Raw genomic sequence first — 22,295 nt, forward strand, 5'->3', positions numbered from 1 at the left:
CACAATATTTTTATTTCTAAATTATGCAACATTTTTTGTAAAATAGAATAGTTTTTTAAGAAGAAAATATTCCAAATTGTTTTAACAAAACATTTTAAATGAATAATGCGCAAATAAAAAAGAGTTAATGTATTATTATATATTATATATTTCATAAAGAAGGTAATGCTTCATTAATTCTAATGTTTAAACAGCTAACAAGGGGGATTCTAAGTGGAACCTAAAGCTAAATTCGACTAGAAATTAGTCTCTAACAATCACTATTTCTAACTACGTAAATCACATGCTTCTACTAACAAATACCTACCACTATCAAGGCCATATACCAACCACGGACAGCATGTCCCGCGACCCCTTGCCACCACTCACTATTATCACCACTTGTCATCACTATTAATCACTTACCACCGCCACAAACCTCCTCTCATCACTTGTTTCCACCATCGACCTCCTACCACTATAATTGACCATCAATAATCAACCACTAAAATCTACCATAAGCAAATTCCCTATTTTGGAAAAAAAACTAAATTGATGATTTCTTGTTTCTAAAATAATGATTTATAAGGTATAAACATGTCACTTTTGTAGTTCTAAGTAATGACTAAAATATGGTATGTGACCATTTTCTAGGATTATTTAGCTTTATTCTACAAACTACAAACCCAACAGAAATATCACTAATTTCTAAAGCGAATATCGAGACGGGCTCGGTGGGTCCAACCATGGGAATATGAGATGGGCGCAGGGGAATCACAGTACGACTTGGAAAACACTAACTTTTTAAAAGAAATCACTAATTTTGCAACACAAATCACTATTTTCCAAAGTGAATGTCACTAAATTGTACTTGTTTTAGTTTTTATTTAAGGGTTGGTTTGTATTTGATCACCGGGCCTATATATATATAGGCCAGTGCTCAAATAGAAACAAAAGATATAATATAAACTAGAAACTAATTTAAGCCCTTGGATTAAGTCAATCTAATGCACCCTAAAGGCACCACACACAATTAAGACACCCTCCCATACATAATCCACATATTCCCCTCTATCTCTAATTCGATTTTTCTCGTCAATCATAGAGATTTTTTGAAAGCTGCTTTATTGTATCTTTCTCCATCTCCCATCAATCAAATTGCATACCATATGTGCTATATTTCGACGCGATTTAGGAAATTTTTTATTTTAGTTTCTAGTTTTTATTTTAAGGAGGTCTTTGTGGAGCAAACCATATATATATACATACACACACAAAAATATAACTTGACATTATCATAATCCTCGGTAGCTTATAACTAACTTATATAATGGTCAATACCTTATAGTTAATGTCATCACATTCACAATAATATATAATTATATATTTAATATCGACAACTACACATCTAGTCAGCTAAATGCTCCTTCGACCATTGATTTACCTCGAATTACCACGGTAAAAGTTAAAACCATAACTAAGTGTCAAAGGGCATACCTTGCACGAGACCCACTCTGCGAATGATGGATAGTACAGGTCTTTGAAGTCGTCCAGAGGACGCGAAATAAGAAAAAAAATTCGTTTTACTGCAATTTGATCCCCACTAATTATTCCGCTTGTTAGCATCTGAAATATTTTTGCACAAGCACAAATATTAGCTCACAAATAATTTGGAAAACTGGGTAAGACACATTATTACACCTCAAACCTTGGTGGCCAGCTGCAAGCCTGCTTCCAAAAGAATAGGACCAGAGGATGCATCTAATGCCGTACGGACTGCAGAGATGAGCTGGGCCTAAATTATGAGATAGACTAATTATTGTCAATAACAAGACCTTAAAAAGCATTCTAAATGCAACACACACACACATATTGTCAAGCAGTGGCATCTCCAAAGGAAATGATTTACAAACAACACATGTAAATTGTAATGTTATATAACACCATTTAGGGAATCAATATGTAATTTTGAATACCTGATACTGCTCTAGTAGAAGTCGTCCAGGAAGCTCAGGATCTTGAATCATTCCAAACTGAAGTTGGGAAACACAGAATGCATTATCATACTTAAACTATTTTGCAACTTAATTTGATAAAACTGCTAATAGTTCGACAAGAGCATGTGGGTTGCAAAATCAGACTATATTAAGGAAAAGTTTAACATAAATTCTCTTTACAGCATGCAAGCTATCCATTTACATATTTGTTGATGTGAGAACATTCTGTAGTAGATAATTTCTGACTGATGGCATAGGCAACACAGAGAACAAGAAAAGATTCAACATGAAGTACTTGCTTGGGCAAATTCGTAATAAAGTGAAAAGTTTTGGGCCTTTTGACTTGGATTTACCAAACGCAAAACGGCCGAAACAAGCAAATTTGCACAATTTGGGGCCAGTTCAGGCCTTAAACTAAAAGTTACAGTGTTTATTTAATGTTGAGGGATTCATTAGTACATTTTATTATTTTTACTGTCTGGAATTGAATTATGCTCCTAATATTCAATTAAAAACTTTTTTTCTGTTAGATTTGGGACTCGGCCACTCGGGGACATCTATTCAGGAACTCTCCTGGTGCAGATTCCTCACTGCAGAGCTCTGTCAATTGAATCCTGATCATCAGTTTCGATGGCAAATTAATTTAAAATGGATAACCTCATCCACATGAAGTTACTCCCTTAGCATTCCCTTCAAACTTAAAGATATAGCAGATCTTTCGGGTGAATTACTGTATCAACTAATGTAGTGGTGCACTGATGCAGAGCAAGGAATTAAAATACAAATTACTTTATTTGGAGTTTAATTATGTGAGACGGATGAAGTTTTATAGATATTGTAAGAAACTTTTGGATTAGGCCAATGAAGGTTTATTTCCATGTGTGTATTTATATATAATAATATATAGCTGAAATCATATATATTATTATCATCTGCGTGGGCTTTATATAAGTCATTGGCTTTATATAAGCCAGGAACATAACTGAAATAGTCTATCTTCCTAAAGATACAGCTGCTATTCAAAACTAATTGAAATCTAAACCTAATCTAAATTAATCAAAAGATTTCGTCAACATCAACCAATTATTAAGATAAATCCAATTTTAAAACTCAAAGCATAATTCTAACACTCCCTTTTAATCGGCCATTATGACAGAATATCATCATATTCATGTTCTTGGGTGGCAGTCTCTTTTGCATTCTTATGCTCTTCCTGGAATATCATTTTACTTTCGACTATATTCTTGTACATACTTCTCATTAGTTGCATTCTACACTTTTAATGAATGTGATTTTGTGCTTCAGTTTCTGGTTTTGCATTGGTTATGATTTTTGTATGGCTTGTCAACTATTGCATGTTGTGATTTATGGTCATGGTAATGTATGACTTTGCAACCATGGCATTTGATTTTTATGGTCATAGTTATGGCCTATGGGTTATTGGTCATGATGGCATTTCATTGGCCCCTCAAGAATAGAGCTCTAATACCATTTGTATATTTATTTCTGTGTGTGTATAATTATAATAGAGTAGAAAAGAGCTTTATATAAGCCAGGGGCATAAGTGAAATGGCCTATCTTCCTAAAAACACTATTGCTATTCAAAATTAATCTAATTTAACTAAAAGATTTGGTCAACAGTACATCAACCAATTATTAAAATAAATCTAATTTTAAAATTCAAAGCATAATTCTAACAGCCAACTGCATAATATTTAAATACTCACACCACACATCTGCCTCCAATTAGGCTCAAACGCTCGACATTTGATAACTAAGACATGGGGGGATATCCACTTGGCAACGTTATGGTAGTAGAATAATACTGTAAGAAAAATTATTTTTTCCCTTTCTGTTATTGTGTTATGCTGAAAATTAGATATAATAAAGCGTGTTTTCCAGGGCTTTTATGCCCAGGCTTTAAGCTCAAAAATGTTTGTTTGTGTAATAAGTCAGAAGTCAGTTTAAAGTTAGAAATAAGGCAGAAACTGATTTAAAGCCAGAAATTGGTAGGATGTACTTTTTATAAGCCATAAGTCATAATTTTAAGTCTGCCCAAACAAGCCAGAGACTTAAAGCCAGAAATTGGTAGGATGTACTTTTTATAAGCCATAAGTCATAATTTTAAGTCTGCCCAAACAGGCACATATATTAGGATAAGTTTTATTTTCATTAGGAAACTACTTGGCTCCCATGTAATAGTATTTCTACTTGTTATTTATGATTGTCAAAGATGAATATTATAAATTGTTGTTGAATATTTGATAGATCTGAGGAGGTATTCTGTGCTTTACTGTTCTCTGTTTAGATAGGTCTTAGTCTTACCCATGTTTCAACCCTTTTTTTAACCTTGTCCTAACGATTAACAGGATGGCATATCCGACATGTGATTCTTTGAAGTTGAGGATAGATCGAGAAAAAAAAACACATTAGCTTGTTTAAGGAATAGTGAATAACGCTCATAAATAACTAAAATAATGCCAGCCAATTTACAAAAGCTCGGTCCAACAGGGAAAAAAATCCTCAGTTAAAAAAAATTCGTAAAGTATATAAGATAACGCATAGCATGATATATATAGTAAAAATGCTAGCAAAGGCAAGTAGCAAACACATAATGTAGCCACAGGTTCTGGCTCATCGCATAAATTGCAACTGCTTACATAGTCTTGTAACAATTTAGAATGATAAACAATGAAGAGCAATACCTTGTCCACAATAGTACTTAGAAGCCCAACACCAACAGGTCGTATGTTCTCGAATTGAATCGTGCTTATCTAATGAGTGATACAGAAGAACATGTTTAGTAATAATAGCATTTACGGGCCTAGCACATTATTCAAGTCTGTTGGGATTTCCATCATATCCGTACCTGATAGGCAAGAGATATAATCTCTTGCACTTGAATGACTAGCCAGTCACCAGAACTTTGGGCTCTTGCCAAAGATAGGTCAAAATGAGCGGGATTTTTTCCGACAGCTTCTGGTATATGACTCAAGCACCTAGTATCCAGGTGGTGTTAATAACATTTAAAACATAATTTCAGAAGCGGTTTGATGTAATGCATTAAAGGAAAAAAATGCACATTTAGACTGCTCTTATATTATGCAAATGAGGATAGATACACAGATAGTCAAGAAACATTAAGTAAAGCATAAATGCCCTCTGTTCCATGCATAGCAAAATTTCAGAAACCTAAAACATTGCTGTCCAAAATGTTTTAGATTTCTTATATTATTTTTAAAGTGACAGTAAATGAGGCAAAACTGCGTGAAATGGGAATCACTCAACATGTCTAAATTATTTGGAAAAAGTCACCTTTAGGTTAAGCTTCTTCTAATTCATATATGCCACTATTATAATTAGAGCCTACTACAATATCTGAATGAACATAAATATATACAACATGACACACTTGTCCAAACCTAATAAAGCAATTTTGTAAATTTACACTGGAAAGGAGAGCTGATGTTTCAATCTGAAAAAAATTAACTAGATTCATAAGTGAAAAAAAATTACTTTCCTGGATGTGTGGCTAAACTTAGTACTGTAAACCATATTGTTACAATCAAATTCAAAGTTTGGCAGGATTATTAGTACAATCACACCTAAAGAAAAGCTCATACCAGCAATATTATTAGTTAAACAACCCAAATGTTGGCACCATGCATAAGTGCTTATAGACAAGATAGTCCAGATATGAATGTTAAATGTTCTTAAAAATATTTAGCAGGACTTTACTTAAAAGTAGATAAATTTAGTCATAAGTGTTTTAATGAAATAACTTGCATAATATACTTACTATACACATACCCTGTTATCATTAAAGTCTCCATGATAATAGTCAATGCAAATTGGTCGAGCAATAGCAGTGGTACAAAAATAAAAAAAATATTTGGCCTTAAAACTTGTATAGTGCAGTAGAAGTGAGATAAGAAATCAAAAGCACTGCAACAATTAACACAAAAGTAACTGCATTATTCTATTAGATTCTGATACAGAGATAAATATGCTATAGCAGAATCACATACTCTGCTGCAAAAACTCTGGTTCGATATCTGAGGTGCTTATCCCTTTTAGCACGAACAACAGGTGAGTCCTTAGAGCCAGATACCATGTTCTCATCATCTTCTCCAAATTCTGACCTTGTCTCCCCATCTGTGCCATTTATGTGATCATGTGTCAAGTTGTCATCCCTTCTTGTTGATGTAGCAAGAATCTGAAATAAATATATTTGATTATTCATTCTACAGAAAACTTTGATTTGAAAGAAGATTAACCAATTAGTGACTGAGCCAAATGTAATAGTGTACAACACTGTGATGCTCGGACTCTCAGGATACCCAGGCATACCGTGTCGACACGACACGACCCAGGGATCCGGATCAGAACTTTATCGAGAAAACGGACTCCTCCTCTCAGACAACCTATCTTTTAGTTCGATAGCCTATCTCTAAGAGGAAGAGAACAACAAGAAAATGTAAGTAAACAGAGGTGAAATTCATCTAAAATAAGAAGAGAAGAAATAAAGTCTTCAACTCGTGCCTTGATTTGTGCAATTATTTGTTATACAGTAATTAGGTTTTAAGTCACAATAATTTTGCATCTAAAACTGTAAAAAACAATTAAGTACATAACATATTGTCCTTTATACTGGTACTATCTAAACTTTCCTTTCTACGTTCAAAATTAGTTATTTATTAAAATTTGACTCAACTTTCGACATTGTACCTGTTACAAATTTGAATATATAATAAATATAATTTTACTTTGTTTCAAATGTTTATATATTGTCTTGAAATAATATGAAAGCTCTTTATTTATAAAAGTATCATACTAAAATAAAAATAATGATTGCGGTGTCCAAATCCAAGTGTCGGACCCTCGTAAAACATGTTGCAAGACTTTGATTTTTGAGTTCAAGGAATCCGGCACTCTAATTTGTGTCCATGTTGGATCCTTTAGCATCATAGGTTCATGTTGTAAAACATATAATAGTGCCTTAAGCGAGTAGACTTCATTGGAGCACAAAATTATCTTGGCGCACGCATGAATGTCAATTTTAAGGAGACGTTAACTTGAACCTATAAATGTAGCAAGTGTAGAGTGGATCCATTTGGAAGTAGGTTTTTCTTTTTCATTATATTTCATGAACTTGCACAGCATTTGTTGGACATTCAAATTAGCAAGAAAATCATAGCATAGTACCAGACTACCACCAAGAGCAATTAAATGAGGGAGAGGATGAACTTGCCATGTTACGGCAAATTGACAACCAGTGAGAGGGAAATGAGGGACATGATGCATGCAGCAATCTCATTATGGTGGAACGCACCAGGCCACCAATCCTACATCAATAATAGTAAGTCAACATATCAGTATATGTGGTAACACTTTCTACTTGTTCAAACAAATTGAGTACAAGTCTAGACTTTATACAAAAGGCTAGCAGTTGCTAGTGGAGCAAAATAAATCATGATTCTGTTTTCCTGTTCAATAGTGAGGTGGTCTAGTCTTATGTCTAAAGGAAAAACCTCGCTTATGAAGTTAATATTACTGACCGAGACTGTAGAAATAAGCATGCTCTTTTTTCTAAAGAATGACATGGTCAGAATTGCATATCAAATAATAAATTACATGATATGAAATAGGGAACAGAAAAGTAGCCTGCGCCAGATTTAAAAGAAACAAACTTTCAGCACATGGCAAATCAACAAAAGTGATAGAAAGCTGTCAATAGACAACAATGAAGTATAATCATAAAGCGAATTTTGTAGATAACCTACTCAATATCAGTTTCCTCATCCAGCATTAGGAATAATGTGTCTTCTATTTGTTCATCAATAACAGAAGCCTGCAAAATTTAATTAGCAAAGTATGGATTTGCAAAGATAGTATACTACACACAACTGAAAAAAACGAAAATGAATATCTGATGCTTTTAAGTTTCCAGTTCCCTATACTGAAGCTTTTACTCTAAAGACAAGTAGTCGGAGATTCTGAAACAATGAACCACACCTGATACCTAATTTACAATTTATTAAGTGCAAACCAAAGTCAAAACAAAATCAGACAGAACATGGATAAGCCAAAAACAGTGAGATAAGAGAACCCACAACATCACAACTGAAACAAGTCAGACCATCAAAGAATGAAAGAAACAGCAAATAAGCAAGCGTAGACAAAGATACCATCATATAAGAAAATTGTAGTAATTAGGAAAGGTCAATGAATACAGATATACAGACAAAGAAGATCAAACAAGAACATGAACTTTGCAACTAACCGGGTCCTTTTCTATGAGATGCCGCAAAGTTGATACAGCAAGATGCCTTAGAGTTGGCTGTCGTATATACAATCCATAGTCATGAAAACTACAAATCATTGTCAATCAATTTGAGCACAATAAGTTAACATACCTGTCTTGAAGACAAATTAGGTAGAATATTTTGAACATGAGAATGTACAGTAACAGCCTGTGGGGCAAACAGAACAAGCTGTTGCGTAAAGCGGACACTCCTGCCATATAGGCAGATGCCAAGTTAAATACTAATACAGAAGGTACTACAGTCACATCGAAACAAGTGCTCGAACAAGTGGTGAAAACAAGAACAGAACATGAAATACAAGCAAAAGACGGCAACAATTTGCTAAGTTTTCGGTGCAGAAAACCATGTGAAAATGAAAAATGAAATGACATACTCAAGAAGTGTTGCGATTTCCTGGTGGGAGCTTATCTCTGCAATAACATACTGGATATAAGGAAACAGTTAGCAGTCATCAAACATCAAACCAGCAATGACTTGATCTGAAAATATCAAATTAGAGTGCTAGATTTAATATTTTATAAATCTTTAGGGGCAATAGATGTCAAGAGGAAAACCTTGCAACGTGAGAAAAACATGCTTCCAGGGGCGAGTTCTGGACCAAGCACAGCAACAATAGCATTTATTATGCGACCTACGCTCTGCTGAAGTTCAACACGCCCATTCTCTTCAGACAGAAGTATATCCATAGCAAGGCCAAGGGTTGCCTGCAGAAAGAGACAAGAAATGGAACACTATAATACAACTAAAACCAAAAACTGTACTATGGTCAGAAATTCATCAAGTACTTGACTGTGTACAGTGTACACATAGTTCCAGTGCAGAAGAAAATTTCACAATTTTCATGGGATATTATCAAAGTCAATAAGTCATCACTCGTTTGGTTCAAATGTATCAACTTAATAACTTATTATAAAAGTGATTCGATTTGGTCACTAATTTGAACATGTGAATCAAGGAAGTCATCTGTCCATGACCAAATTCATACAAAATTTTAAATTTTTAATGACTAGGTTAACACAAGTTTTCAATTTAGTGACTAGATTTAGTAAGTAATGAGTTTCTAATATATTTAAACCAAACAAGTGATGACTTTGATAATTAACCACAATTTCTATGGCCTAAATTATACAAACTTCATTGCTGTGAAAGACGCTCTATAGTCAGACTAATCCCTGAAGTAGCACACAAGTTACATCACATATAATATTTGACCAAGCAAAGATGAACAGTGTGCCAGTGGACCATATAGCCTAGGCTAACAATCTTGTAGGTATACTGGAGTCGGGCATCGTGATTTTTAATTAAATCTTTTGGCACTCCATGGGGCCCATTGACTCGACGCCCATAGTCTACTTCCATTCAGGTACCACATGGAAGATATCTCGTAATTCAAATTAAATTCACAACAGGAAAGTAGGACCATAATACTGTTGAACATAAGCACTTTAGCAGGTGTACCTGTACATGTGACAGATAAGACAAGCCGGCGGATTCAATGGTCAAAAGAAGCCCATGCAGAGACCAGATTTGCAAATTAGCTGCAGAGCTTCTGGCCAGCATTGAAAGAAAGTTCACAGTTGAAGGCACTAAACTTGACAAAGCCATTCCTCCTGCACTGTAGGTAAGCAATATGTTGTAAGATTGTTAACATAAAAGAGAAGGTGGGGCACATAACATTAGATTTCCACATGGTTAATTTCGTGGACTTGAGTTTCTAAGCATTGAATTAAAATGTAACGACTTGTTATAACTTCAAACCAACTAATTACCAAGGTACAGAACAATAATGTTTAAGCTTGTTATATAAGAAATGGTAAAGAGATATAGGTACAAGTACAAAATTAGTTGTATCGATAACAAACATCCTTCAAACAGCAGGTAAAAGATAGCATTAGTTCAGATAAAACAACAAAATTGATGAATAGAGCAGTACATTTTGGGGGAAAAAACAATGATACGAATGTTTTAATACTGAAACAAAGTTATTCTAGATTTTCCGACATGCCATACAAGTTGTTTTCGAAGCATACCTCCCTAAATGTTGGCATCTCTCAGTTTCTACAGTAATGCAGGGTCATGTAGAGAACCATTAGAGAGGGAACCCATAGAACCCTTACTTTATTTCTACTATTAGTTAGGGTTCTGCAGCAGAACTTCACATGCAAAAAATGTCAACATCTATGTATTATATTTTAAAATTATTTTTGAACACACACAACGATGAAAAAACATGTATTCAGATTTAGATCCTACAAATCTATTTAAAATTTAGGGTTCTGCAGCAGAACCTTAGTGGTTCTCTGGTTCTATTTTAAAGACCGGTTCTCTCTTGAGCACGACCCCAGTACTGCATTCCATGTTTAATTTTATGAATATAAATGGCCAAATGCCCAAAGTTTCACCCTGAATGGCATAATATACAAGTACAATGCCATTCAGCATACCTGACTTATCAATAAACATATTGATCAGCTAAGCTCTAGCCTTTAGTGACAAACAATTAGATGGAACGACTAGACTACAGAAGAAATATTTTCGGTTTTTCAATAATATAAATATACACTCTCTCTAAGCCAAATTTTAATGTCCTTTTCCCTTCTCAAAAGGTCCCATTATGTATGTTCTCTTTCAGTGAATAATAGTGTTGTAATAAGGAATTTCAAATAGTACTATCAAACTACTTAATACATTAAAAGTACAATGTAAACAAGTGTTCGGAAAACTAATAGCTTAAATACAGTTTCCACACTATATTGTATATGTAAACAAGAGCATAGGTTTTACTAGTATATATATATATGAAGCAAAATGTACGTGACAGATACTATTTTGGAACCAATACTATTTCTTATCTGACATCCAGCATGACTATAATGATACGGAGGGAGTACACTTTTCCTCCATCTTCACTTTGGCATATAAAATTATTTTAAGATATAGATTAATTCTACCTTCGATGGATACAACCAATTGCAAGGGCCACTGATCCAGCATAATTTGAATCCATTACGCTGGTGCCATCACCAAGCAGCAACCTGGTCTGCTTCCCAAGAACTAAAATATGTCAGAACATGAAATAGTCCACCGATACTAGAAAAGTATCTTGAACGTGGTTGTATAAGATAAAGGACTATAATATGCACTTTTGACCAATGTTTAACTGACCAATCTAGCTGTGAACATATCATTTCCCACGCGGGCTAGCATGCCAAGACCTTCTGATGAAGCTCTGCGCTGTGACTCACTAATTTCACCTTCCGCCAAAATACTCTGTCAAGAGATAAATATATAAGTAAGCTGACATATTTAAAAGTAACATGGCTTTTAAACATAGTAGATTCTGTGAAATGTAGCAGAGTATTCAAAACCTGAAAAATGGCCTGTGCTGCATTTAGTACATCTATTCCCAGTGGTTGGGAACGTAGAAAAAGCAAAGCCTGTATAAAGATGAACAATGTGTCAATTGAAGCCAACTAAAACTGCTTGCATCATACTACAAGAGATCCAAAGCCAAATGAGACCTTCAATCCAGCAAGCAATGCTGCGCATATGTTAGTCACACTGGCTGCGTGCCAGGCCTGTCGCCTCCCAGTTTTAAGACACTGGTCTATGGTGCCAAGAAGTGACAGCATCCCACTACTATCCTGATTATGTGAAAAGCATTTAAAAATCCCACTAGACAAATAAAATAAACAGAACAGAAATGTCAATGAAAAATAATATGGTCAGACATCCACACCTGACAGGCAAACATGGTTCCAAAGCCAAGGATCATTTGGTTCACCAACATCTTGCTGATAGTCTCCGGCTATAAATAAAACCCATTAATTAGCATTCAAGTCAATTGAACAGGCCAAGTAAAAAGATTGAATAAAATAAATTTGTAAACTTACAATACAAAGTTATTTATTTTTACAGAATATTTACAACTAACATGTTAATAAAGAAGACTATGAAAAGGAGTGTAAATAGAATCAAAGACATTCGGAGACCGGAGTCCATGTTATCTATGCCTGTAAAAATCCAAAAGAACTATATTCTTTTAAGGATATAAGGACAAGAAAGTAAAAGCAACTTAATAGAAGGCCTAATTTTATATTCTTAAAGTCATGATACCTTACCTGAGGAAAAATTGGAGTCTCATTCTCCCACACGCATGGCAAAACACCAGTTTTTCCTCCCTCGAATGCACGAAGCTCATCTTCAAACCAATCCCTAACAATGATATTACTCAGCACCGAGTCATAATTTAACAAGACAACAAAAAGCTTAAATGCTTATATCACACAACAATGATATCATAATTCAGAACTCAGGATCATTATTAAAAAAAAAAAAAAGTTTAGTTGGGAGCACACTGAACTAGCTTGCAGTTATTCCATTCATCAAACATAACAATATAAAAGTGGAAACAATATAATACAAATCCCTATATACAGAATTATGTTTCAAAATAATACCTTCCAGGAATCCAAGGGCCTAACCAAGCATCTCTCTTATCTAACAGCATTCTCAAGCATGAGCTTTCTTCGCAAGCAGATGCATCCCTGTTTTGCCAGTCCAACATGAGAACAGAAGCATGAATATTACGCAAAAAATAGGACCAACAGCCATATATTGCAAGTATATGTAATATGAAGGTACTAAACCCCAAAATAAAGGCAATAGCAATACACATGTCCATAAATACCTAAAAGGCGTTGTGCATATCTGAACAAGCTGCTGGTGGTCACTCTTATAAGCCATCGGATCAGAAAGGGACAAGTAAGCTATTAAGATTCTGCTTGTCAACAAGTCTAGTGCATGCTTCATGTTGGGTTGTTCCTTAGCAGATAAAACAGATATATAGGACAAAGCCCTGATTCAATAATATTTTCAGTTAGAAATTTATACAGTAACTTGAATTAAAAAAACATAACTATATTTTTACATAATTACATAATAAGGATAAGGAAGATTCTAAGAACTTCACCATACAGATTCAGGTATAGGAGCACAGGTTGAAGCAAAATTTTCTGGTTCACGTCATTAGGAGAAACAAAGCGTTTTATGAATGCAGTAAGTGCATCGATGGAAGCAGCCCACACACTACAAGAAGAAGTTCATGATTAGATCATGTATAAATTTTAACAGCAAACCGTTTCGGCTCAATCTAACAGCAAATGATGCATTGTGGGATTAAAGACAATGAGTAATTGATACAGAAAACAACAGAAACAATTCATCGAGAGAGAAATGGTCATCTCGCCCATTGCAAGTAACTGTAGAAAGGATGATTAATATCTTACCTAGTATTACAAACCATAAGCAGATGAGATTTCTGCACATGTATATGAGAAAGTAGAAACTGCTCAAGAAACCAGGTTTAGGGACCCACAGATTTTATACAAAAATTATAAAGTGCCAACATAGCTATCTTACTTAATATTACACAGGCCTTGAACAGATAATTAACTGAATATATACGGAAAACTGCTTAAGAAGCCAACCTTGGAGCCCCACAAAATCTATATACAAATTCATTAAACGTCAATATAATTTAATTAAATTTGGTGTCCCCAATTTCCCCCAACATCTTGTTTCGAGCTTCTGGGTCAAACTTTCTAAAGTGAAATAACCCCACCATACTCCAAAGCCCCATTTGGCAGAAAACTCCATGGCCCATACCTTGAAAGCTTCATTGTACCACTCCTCTTTCCCAGCATACTATCACCTCCGGACCTTACTCTTTCACATAGTTGAACAAATATATGATCCGTTTAAGGTCTAAAACCTTTTTAGAGGCGCTAGTTACTTAACATGGTATCAGACCTCAATTTAGGAAGGGTCCCAAGTCCCAACTCTCACCCCATTTTTTTAATTGAATTTTCTTTTTGTTTGTTTGCTTATTGTTTATTCAGTCGTTTAATTGACAGGGGTGTCAAATAAAAAATGATCCATTTAAGGCATCCGTCTGAAAACATAATGTTTTAGATGATCCGGTTACTTGACAACGATCAAATCCAAGAGGCAACACACACACACACACGGGGAAAAGGACATAATAACGTACACATAATAATGGCACTTTACGCTGTCTTAAACACTATGTTCTTTTTATATTAAATACTGGTTTTTAACTTTAAAATATTAAAAGTTAAAACAGCATAGTAGCTTGGATGCAACGGTATATCAAAATAAGAAATCAGATTGGCAGATGGATACTAATAATCTCAATCTTATGGAAGGACTTGATGATGCAAGTTATCAGAGTCAAAATTTGTCACAACTCCAAAGTACTCACCATTAAGCTGAAAGGATTTTTCAACCTTTTCATTCTCAGGAAATGGGACTGTGATACTACATCGGTTGAATTTTGGTTTAACTTAACCCCACGTGAAAAAGAAAAAGAAAACAAAGAAAGGGTAGCAGCGTTTAAACAAACGTAAATTATACTGTACATAAACATCTGTCTAAATAAACATTACCAAGTCTTAAAAAAAAAAATCAGTCGGAATCATATTGTGGTGAGCATTACAAATTGAGTATCTAACCTAATAGCTGAAGGCAGGTCATCTGCTTTATTAATCTCGTTTTCTGGATCTCTACTGAAGACAGGAGTCCACAAAGAAAGAATATCAAAAACCTGGTATTCCATCTCCTGCCAGAATACATCATATACCACTAATAAACAGTAGAAGATAAATCGAAGACTAAAGTGATGTTATATACAGATATTTAAACACATATACATGTATTACTGGTGCCTACCTCCTTGGGCATGGAACCCAGCAGTGATGACAAAAGTAACCATCCGGCCTCTTTTTCAACAGTAGCCGCCACAGGGTTCCGACTAGATTTGGTTAGCATTTTCCTAGAAACTTCAAGCACTGACCTGGGCAATCTGTTGTGCGAGATAGGAAAACTGATTAACTATTTACGACCAACTCAGAGTTCTGTAGGTTTTGTACTAACACAGCCATAAAATAAGGGATGGATTGTATATTACTATCGTTATTAATGCCATAATAAAGTAAGCATTTTAGTTGAGTCAAGTGATAATTTATACCTGTAATACTTGTTAAAAGAAGAAAGAACGATAATAAGCTAATACAACTAGAGGAAAATGCTCGCACAATGCTTAGAGTGTGATTACTTAGCAATAGAAACTCAGTGAGATCTCTACTCGAAGACTATCAAACTCTATAGCAGCTCACCCCTCAAAGGAACTCTAAGCTATAGCGATCATGCATGTACTATATATTAAGAACTCTCAATTATTTTGTAAGACAGCAGGTCTCAGTTTTTCCTTCCTTTTGGAGGCGCATACCTTTAGATATATTTGCCTGAAGCACTGATTTTTCGTCAAGTTTACAATCCAACAACGGGAAGTGCTCTTACTTAAGTGAGTATATATAATTGTGATTGATATTTATATCTATATTTTCTTATTGCAATTGAAATAAGTGTTCATCTTGTATTGAAGATTAGGCCAGATACCTCACGGGCTCTAGTGTCTGGTCGAACATATCTCTAGCCCCCTATTTTTACTTGGTATCTCTAAGTCTCTAACATTCTAGCGTTTGTAGCTTTGAGCATTTGTACCTTAAAACACCTGATGTAGGACTGGTCGTTAAACCATAAAAATTAACCCAAAAAAATAAAATGATAAACTTGGATGATATCATCGTGGGAAATTCACTACCCCGTGGATCTCCCAAAAAGGAGAAAAACTATAGAAAGATATAACAACATTTTTAATAATCAAGTCTAAGATAATATGTGGGGGTTACACGAAGACCTAGTAAATCTATATCTATACCATTACCAAAACAAATACCACTGGCCTCACCAATGAGATCTTCTTATGGCACCTCCCTCATTCGATTTACCCGAAGTCGAGCGTTTGAATCTTATCAAAAGACAAGATCGGTGCGTGAATTTCAATCATCAAAAAAATACTGCTGCACTCGCTTCTTGCCAAGTGTCACTTCATCATTCACTTGATGACATCATCTTCCTTAATTATTATACCATTCATTAATAACGCTTATCATTAATCTCCCTTTAGGTATAAATTTACTCTCTCTCGCTCTCATATTTTATTTAACTTTCTCATTGTTAATTGATTTTGTTAAATATTCTTTATGTATCTTATATGCGAATACCCTTATATGGAGTATTAATTGGAGACTTATATTTCCTCCAACATGTTCTAATCTATACTATCTATACTATACTATTAAAGCCGAAATATTAAAATTTTGGTCAGTTGGTACTTGGGCCAAATTATGGGCCTACTTATATAATGAATTATCTTTTTTAATTGAAATTATTATTATTTTTATATTTTCAAATAAAAAAACTCAATTTTAACATTGGATAACATAGCAACTACCCTTTTTAACTAAAACACATTATCTTTTTCAGATTCCTAACTAAAAAACGATTTTCTAAAAATAACACATGCAACGTACATATAGAAAAGAAAATATTATAACGGATGATATGTTTCAACTAAATACATTAATGTTATTTTTAATTATTACATGTTATTATTTTAAAAGTAATATCATAGACATATACTATCTATTTATACTATACTATACTATACTATATATTATTATTATTCTAATTCTAATTTTTTGAGTAAATATTCTATTAAAACTGAAATATTCACAATTTAATTAGTCGATCGAGTTTTATCAGCTGATCGGTATTATTTTACGGGTCTCATTAATATATAACATGTTCTAATAAACCTTATTATCATCAATTAAGCCAAAACATTTAAAAATTTGGTCAATACGATCGGTTTGTATTTCAATTAAATTTAAAATATACACGATAAAATTATAAATGTTATAAATTACCTGTGCATGGCACGGGTTATAAGCTAGGATTTTTATATGTGAAACATAGAGCAATGTATATATACATAGATTCATGCTCTAATAGAAAACATTAGATACAAACTCAATTGAAATAAGAAGAATGGGGAGGGTTGTAGGATGTTGGCCTAGTGGGGGCTCATGACATGTCTGAAGCTTGAGTGTGTCTGAAACCTGTTGGGAGCCTTGATGGGGTTCTAGTAGACTCACGTAGATTGAGTGGGGCCAAGGATGGGCCCGGATGGGTGATGTCATATATGGGCTGCTGATTCATATAGAGGGTGATTAATATCATATAGAACCACAGGAATCACCCGTTTATACTTCATTAATCACTGTTTTGTACAGTAAAATCAGCAATTTTTATTTTTCATATTTGAGAAAATCTACTTATGTTAATTGTTGGTGGTCGATTATTGATGATAAATTGTAGTTGTTGGAGGTCATTGATGGTAGTTAGTGAGACAGGAGGTGTGTGATGGTGGTAAGTAGTCGCTAGTTATGGTAAGTTATGGTTAAGTTGTCGCTAGTTGTAAATTATGATGGCAAGCTGCGGTGGCTATTAGTGATGGTAGGCGATGATGGCAAGTCATAAACGATGTTGGTAATGGCAGGAGGTACACTATTAAAATACAGGTGAAGATGATGAACATATACAATGTATCCATATGTATGTATATATTAATATTTGAGAGATGTTATATATGAAATGGTAATTTGTGATGTACAAACAAGTGATTTCTGTAGTTAAAAATAGTGATTAAAAATTGGTCAAGGACAAGTTTAAATAAAAAAGTAAGATTCTAGGGTAATGTTTTCTCCATAGGATTTAAAAAAATTAAGTATTTATATTCGAATCTAAAAATAAATCATTGTTGAAATTTAAAAGTTTCTTATATAAATACAGAGGATATGTTCAAAATTTATTTAGACTATATTATTTTTAACAATGAAGAATAAAATTATTATAATTTTATTAAAAATAAATGAATTATATTTATTTTACTATTCAATGCACAAGACAAATCTAGAAACCTAAGATATTACGGTGTCTAAATGATTAGGCATATTCTAAATAACATAGATATATTAGATAATAAATTCCCAACCCAACATATAATTAAACACACCAAATACGATTACAATAAATATGATTAGACTATTTACTGAAAACAATAACCATTCTTTTCTCTGTCACTCTCATCAAGCCCGATTACTGGTTGCGCCACCCCCTACACAAGAACCGCCCGACGAGCGGGGACGGGGAAAGCCTTCTATATTTAGTAGCTACTGACGCAAGACCAAAATCAGCAAACCATCTGAATTATTTGGGTAAAAGAGGTAATCCTAGGCCACACTTGCACACGTCACATCAGTTGGGAACAAAGTTTCACAAAAATTGCCCAATTTAGATTCTTGTCACAAATAGCCTATAGAACGCCAACATAGCATTCTAATAAGGGAAGACAATGGTTAGCTTTGTTTCCCAAACCCCAAATAATAACCAGTTTTGTTTACCAACTTTGACAAATGAATCAAACATATGGTTAGTTGGCTCTGTTTCGATCAAAACACAAGCTAAGTTGATAACTTTCATGTTGATTTCGTCCGAAAACTCATATAAATAAACTCCATTCCAGCAACCAAACTACAAACAATTTGGGCAATCAGCAAAGTACAGCAAAATCCCATAAGATATCATGATTTGCTTGTGAACTTTATATTGACCTTAATCTTAGATCGTGAACAATGTGTGTCACTCTAGTTTGAATCCAGATTAATAGGTTAGTCGGGGAATGTAAAATATTTACACATATGGCTCTCCAAACACCATACGTTTTTATCATATATGATCGATTATAACTTCCACCTGACCACACCCTGTCCCACTACGCAACACCATTTAGCCCAAGCACATGCTAGAGCCAATATAGTACAAACATAGGCATTATCACTTAGGGTAGGGTTGGTGAGCTTAGGAATGAGATATACAAGGGCAAATAAAAAAGAGTACCTAGCAGGATAACCGAGAGGTAATCTAGGGGAGATAGACATTAATGCCGCCAAGACAGTAGCTTGCCCATGCAAAGAATCAAGCTCGTACTGTAAATTGCTTCCCTGCAAGTTATTTTATACAAAGATTATAAACTAGGAAAAATAAATATAGGCTAAGTTATATGTTTAGCGAAAGAAAAACAAAAGTTCAACAAATCTGACAAAGTAAAAAGGCACTCATATGCACAACCAACAAATGCAAGTAAAATAAGCTCAAATGATTTAAAAATTGCTCCTTTTGGCGCATAATACCTATGAACTGTGAAGGATATATTACTTAGGAAAGAATCTCAACAATGATTGTGTTTGCATTCTCCCCATAACCTCTTAGATCTTTCATTTGTTTTCTGTGTTTTCAAAAAGGTAGACCCTTGTAGTCAAAAAACACTTTTAGCCGGACGAAACTCGAGTAAGGCACATAAACTGGGGTCAACATTGCGAGAAAATTTCAATGAATGCTAACAGAAAATGAGAAATGGGACTTCTTGTCCAAGCAAAATATGACCTCAGTAAATAGGCCTATAGGTATAGGTGTAGAAGCATATTTGTTGTTCCCATTTTAATATAAATAACAAAGACACAAAGAGTAACACTTATTTTAAAATCAAAATGAAACATTTCCCGAAGCAAATAAAAAAAAAATTTAGAAATAAAGACATGCCACTTCACTATACTGATAATACTTAAACGGCTGCATTAATACATAAATAATGACTCGTAAGCATTTATTTTCCAACTAACACCGAGAAATTAAATACTAATAAAATTGATGATAGCCATTTAAGGGTCACGAGCACAAAAGATTCTAATACTTTCAAAAAACTATATATCATGTATCAATAACATAGAATATATATTTAATAAAATTATTTAGTTAATACCGAAATTAGTAAGTAATAGTTTAATGAATTAAAATTTTGTTTAATTTTTTGTTTAAAATTTTTATTGAAAAAGTAGATATGACATGTTATTATAAAGTTCCCTGAGAATAATATTATGCTAATAATAAGTTTCTACCAACAGCCACTTTGTCCGATAGGTGTCTCCCTCGCTCACCTGACGGGCGACAAATCATTCGAACCTTGTCAAATACAAGGTGGACCGGTGAGTTTGATCAAGTATCAAATAATTATTATTATTATCATCATTTTTTCTTGCTAATTGATAATTATTAATTTCTTTATTACTATCTTCATCATTATTAATTATTATAATGATAATATAATGACAAATATAGGAATTAGTAAGAATTAGATTGTAGATATTGATGTAACAAATCTCTTGTTTTGTGAAATTGCAGACTCAATGACTTTATTGGTAATATATGGAATAATAGATTAATAATTAAGGGGAAATTATTTATGATACCCATGTGGTTGTGGCTTTTATGACTGGTACTTTGACTTACAAGTGGTACCACTGGGTTTGTAATTAGGGAGTTAAAAAACCATTCCATCAACTCGACATTAAGTAAACGTTAGTATAATTGAATTTAAGTTGTATTTAAGAAAATAATAAAGAATACATGTAAAATGCAGTAACACAAGTTAGCGTTGAAGAAAAAGAAGAAAACCCCAAAACGACACATAATGGGCAAAACTTCTTCTTTAATTGAAATAGGGTTTAAGCATATCAAGGGGGGTCGGCGATCAACCATCATTTGCATCTTCATCGCTTTCGATCTCGATTACGGATACTAATTTCTCGACGTCTTCTTGTTTGTATGGTCATACATGTATGTATACGAATAATGGTAGTGGTTGTTTGAGATGCATGCACATATATACACATATTTGTTCTTGTAGGGATATTTATTTTTCTTTCGCTCTTAATCTCGTTACAAGTATACTTGAATGTTAGTTTCTTCGTATATTTGCAAAATGGGTAAAAATAATAAGGTGTTGAGATTTTGTTGGAGGGCCACTAATGTTGATATAGAAGTAGATATGGATAAGTGCAACTTGTTGGATGCTGTTATTGAATACTAAGCAAAAAAGTGGCACCTGAAGTTGGATTACGAGTTTCCGAAATTCAAGTATATTTATCATATGGAACATCAACCTCTTCTACCAGCAACTGAACTAATGAAAATGTGTGAAAAATTGGCCAAAGAAGAATTGATCTATATATGGGTTGGGACTACTCTTAGACCTGATAACTTGTACAAGTTAGTGTTGCACTATAGGTGAACAACTGAACTTAAGAGGAAACAAGGGGGAATAAGAGAAATTAGCTAGATGATCAAGTGATAGGGGAAATGTAGTATATGACACCAGGAACCAGATGAATGAGATGGCAAATAAAGAAGGGGTAATCCTTTCACTGAGATTTAGAGAATGATGATGATACACAAGTGTTTGAGCTTGGGCCTTCTAAAACCAAAGGAAAGAAAGCCAAGAAAACCCCAAAAAGACCACCCAAAACAAAACTAAGACCAACACAAGTTAACCTACCACCACCCATTACACCCAAAACAGCTTTCAAAAGTATGCCTATGAGTACTACTCTCGGATTCTCTCCAATTCAAACCGCTTCTGAAATAGCTAGGACCACAGCACTGCCAGAACAAAGTTATAAAAAAAGTTCCTAGCACAACAGCAAAAAGAAAGGGGGGTTGTACACATCTACTCAGGTTATTGTTGAGGGAGCAGAGAATGCAAATGAAACAATGGGGAATAGAACAGCAGTAGGTGAAATATGAAAGGGGAATCAAATAAAGTGAAGGAGTCTAGTAGAACAAACTGGGCTATGATCTCTGATAGACAAAAGGTGAATTCTTAACAAGTTTATTGTTTATTGTTTGTAATTTTCTAATGAATTGTTTATATGTTTATTGTTTATTGTTTATTGTTTGTGAATTTTAGGGCATTGACCGAGCTATTGACAAGGTCTGGCCAACAGCAAAAATGAGGTATTGTTGTAGACTTCTGAGCAAAAATTTTAAGAAACAATTCCCTGGTCCATCATGTATGTTTTGTTCCGAAAAGTCTGCAATGCCACCTCTCAATTCACATTTAGGAAAGCAATCGAGAGGCTGCAAAAGGAAAGGGGTAACAAAGTCGTTAAAT

At 34.0% G+C, this 22,295-nt stretch overlaps 1 protein-coding gene across 2 annotated transcripts in view; it reads right to left on the reverse strand.

Moving 5' to 3' along the window:
- LOC108222790 (protein SWEETIE) overlaps positions 1–22,295 on the reverse strand; it is a 42,256-nt gene that overhangs the window by 8,058 nt on the left and 11,903 nt on the right. For both annotated transcript variants that reach the window (XM_017396704.2, XM_064093473.1), the window contains exons 13-37: positions 19,187–19,290; positions 15,053–15,185; positions 14,836–14,942; positions 13,280–13,390; positions 12,993–13,160; positions 12,763–12,849; positions 12,424–12,517; positions 12,042–12,110; positions 11,824–11,946; positions 11,671–11,739; positions 11,468–11,572; positions 11,254–11,342; positions 9,761–9,917; positions 8,857–9,006; positions 8,676–8,725; positions 8,393–8,492; positions 8,260–8,316; positions 7,760–7,827; positions 7,228–7,321; positions 6,005–6,192; positions 4,846–4,975; positions 4,682–4,750; positions 1,956–2,012; positions 1,688–1,774; positions 1,477–1,605 (exon numbers count right to left, since the gene is read on the reverse strand). In XM_017396704.2, coding sequence (XP_017252193.1) covers positions 1,477–1,605; positions 1,688–1,774; positions 1,956–2,012; positions 4,682–4,750; positions 4,846–4,975; positions 6,005–6,192; positions 7,228–7,321; positions 7,760–7,827; positions 8,260–8,316; positions 8,393–8,492; positions 8,676–8,725; positions 8,857–9,006; positions 9,761–9,917; positions 11,254–11,342; positions 11,468–11,572; positions 11,671–11,739; positions 11,824–11,946; positions 12,042–12,110; positions 12,424–12,517; positions 12,763–12,849; positions 12,993–13,160; positions 13,280–13,390; positions 14,836–14,942; positions 15,053–15,185; positions 19,187–19,290 — 2,595 coding nt within the window. The remainder of the gene's footprint in view (positions 1–1,476; positions 1,606–1,687; positions 1,775–1,955; positions 2,013–4,681; positions 4,751–4,845; positions 4,976–6,004; positions 6,193–7,227; positions 7,322–7,759; positions 7,828–8,259; positions 8,317–8,392; positions 8,493–8,675; positions 8,726–8,856; positions 9,007–9,760; positions 9,918–11,253; positions 11,343–11,467; positions 11,573–11,670; positions 11,740–11,823; positions 11,947–12,041; positions 12,111–12,423; positions 12,518–12,762; positions 12,850–12,992; positions 13,161–13,279; positions 13,391–14,835; positions 14,943–15,052; positions 15,186–19,186; positions 19,291–22,295) is intronic.

This window comes from Daucus carota, chromosome 5 (assembly GCF_001625215.2).
Source record: "Daucus carota subsp. sativus chromosome 5, DH1 v3.0, whole genome shotgun sequence".
Lineage (NCBI taxonomy): Eukaryota > Viridiplantae > Streptophyta > Magnoliopsida > Apiales > Apiaceae > Daucus > Daucus carota.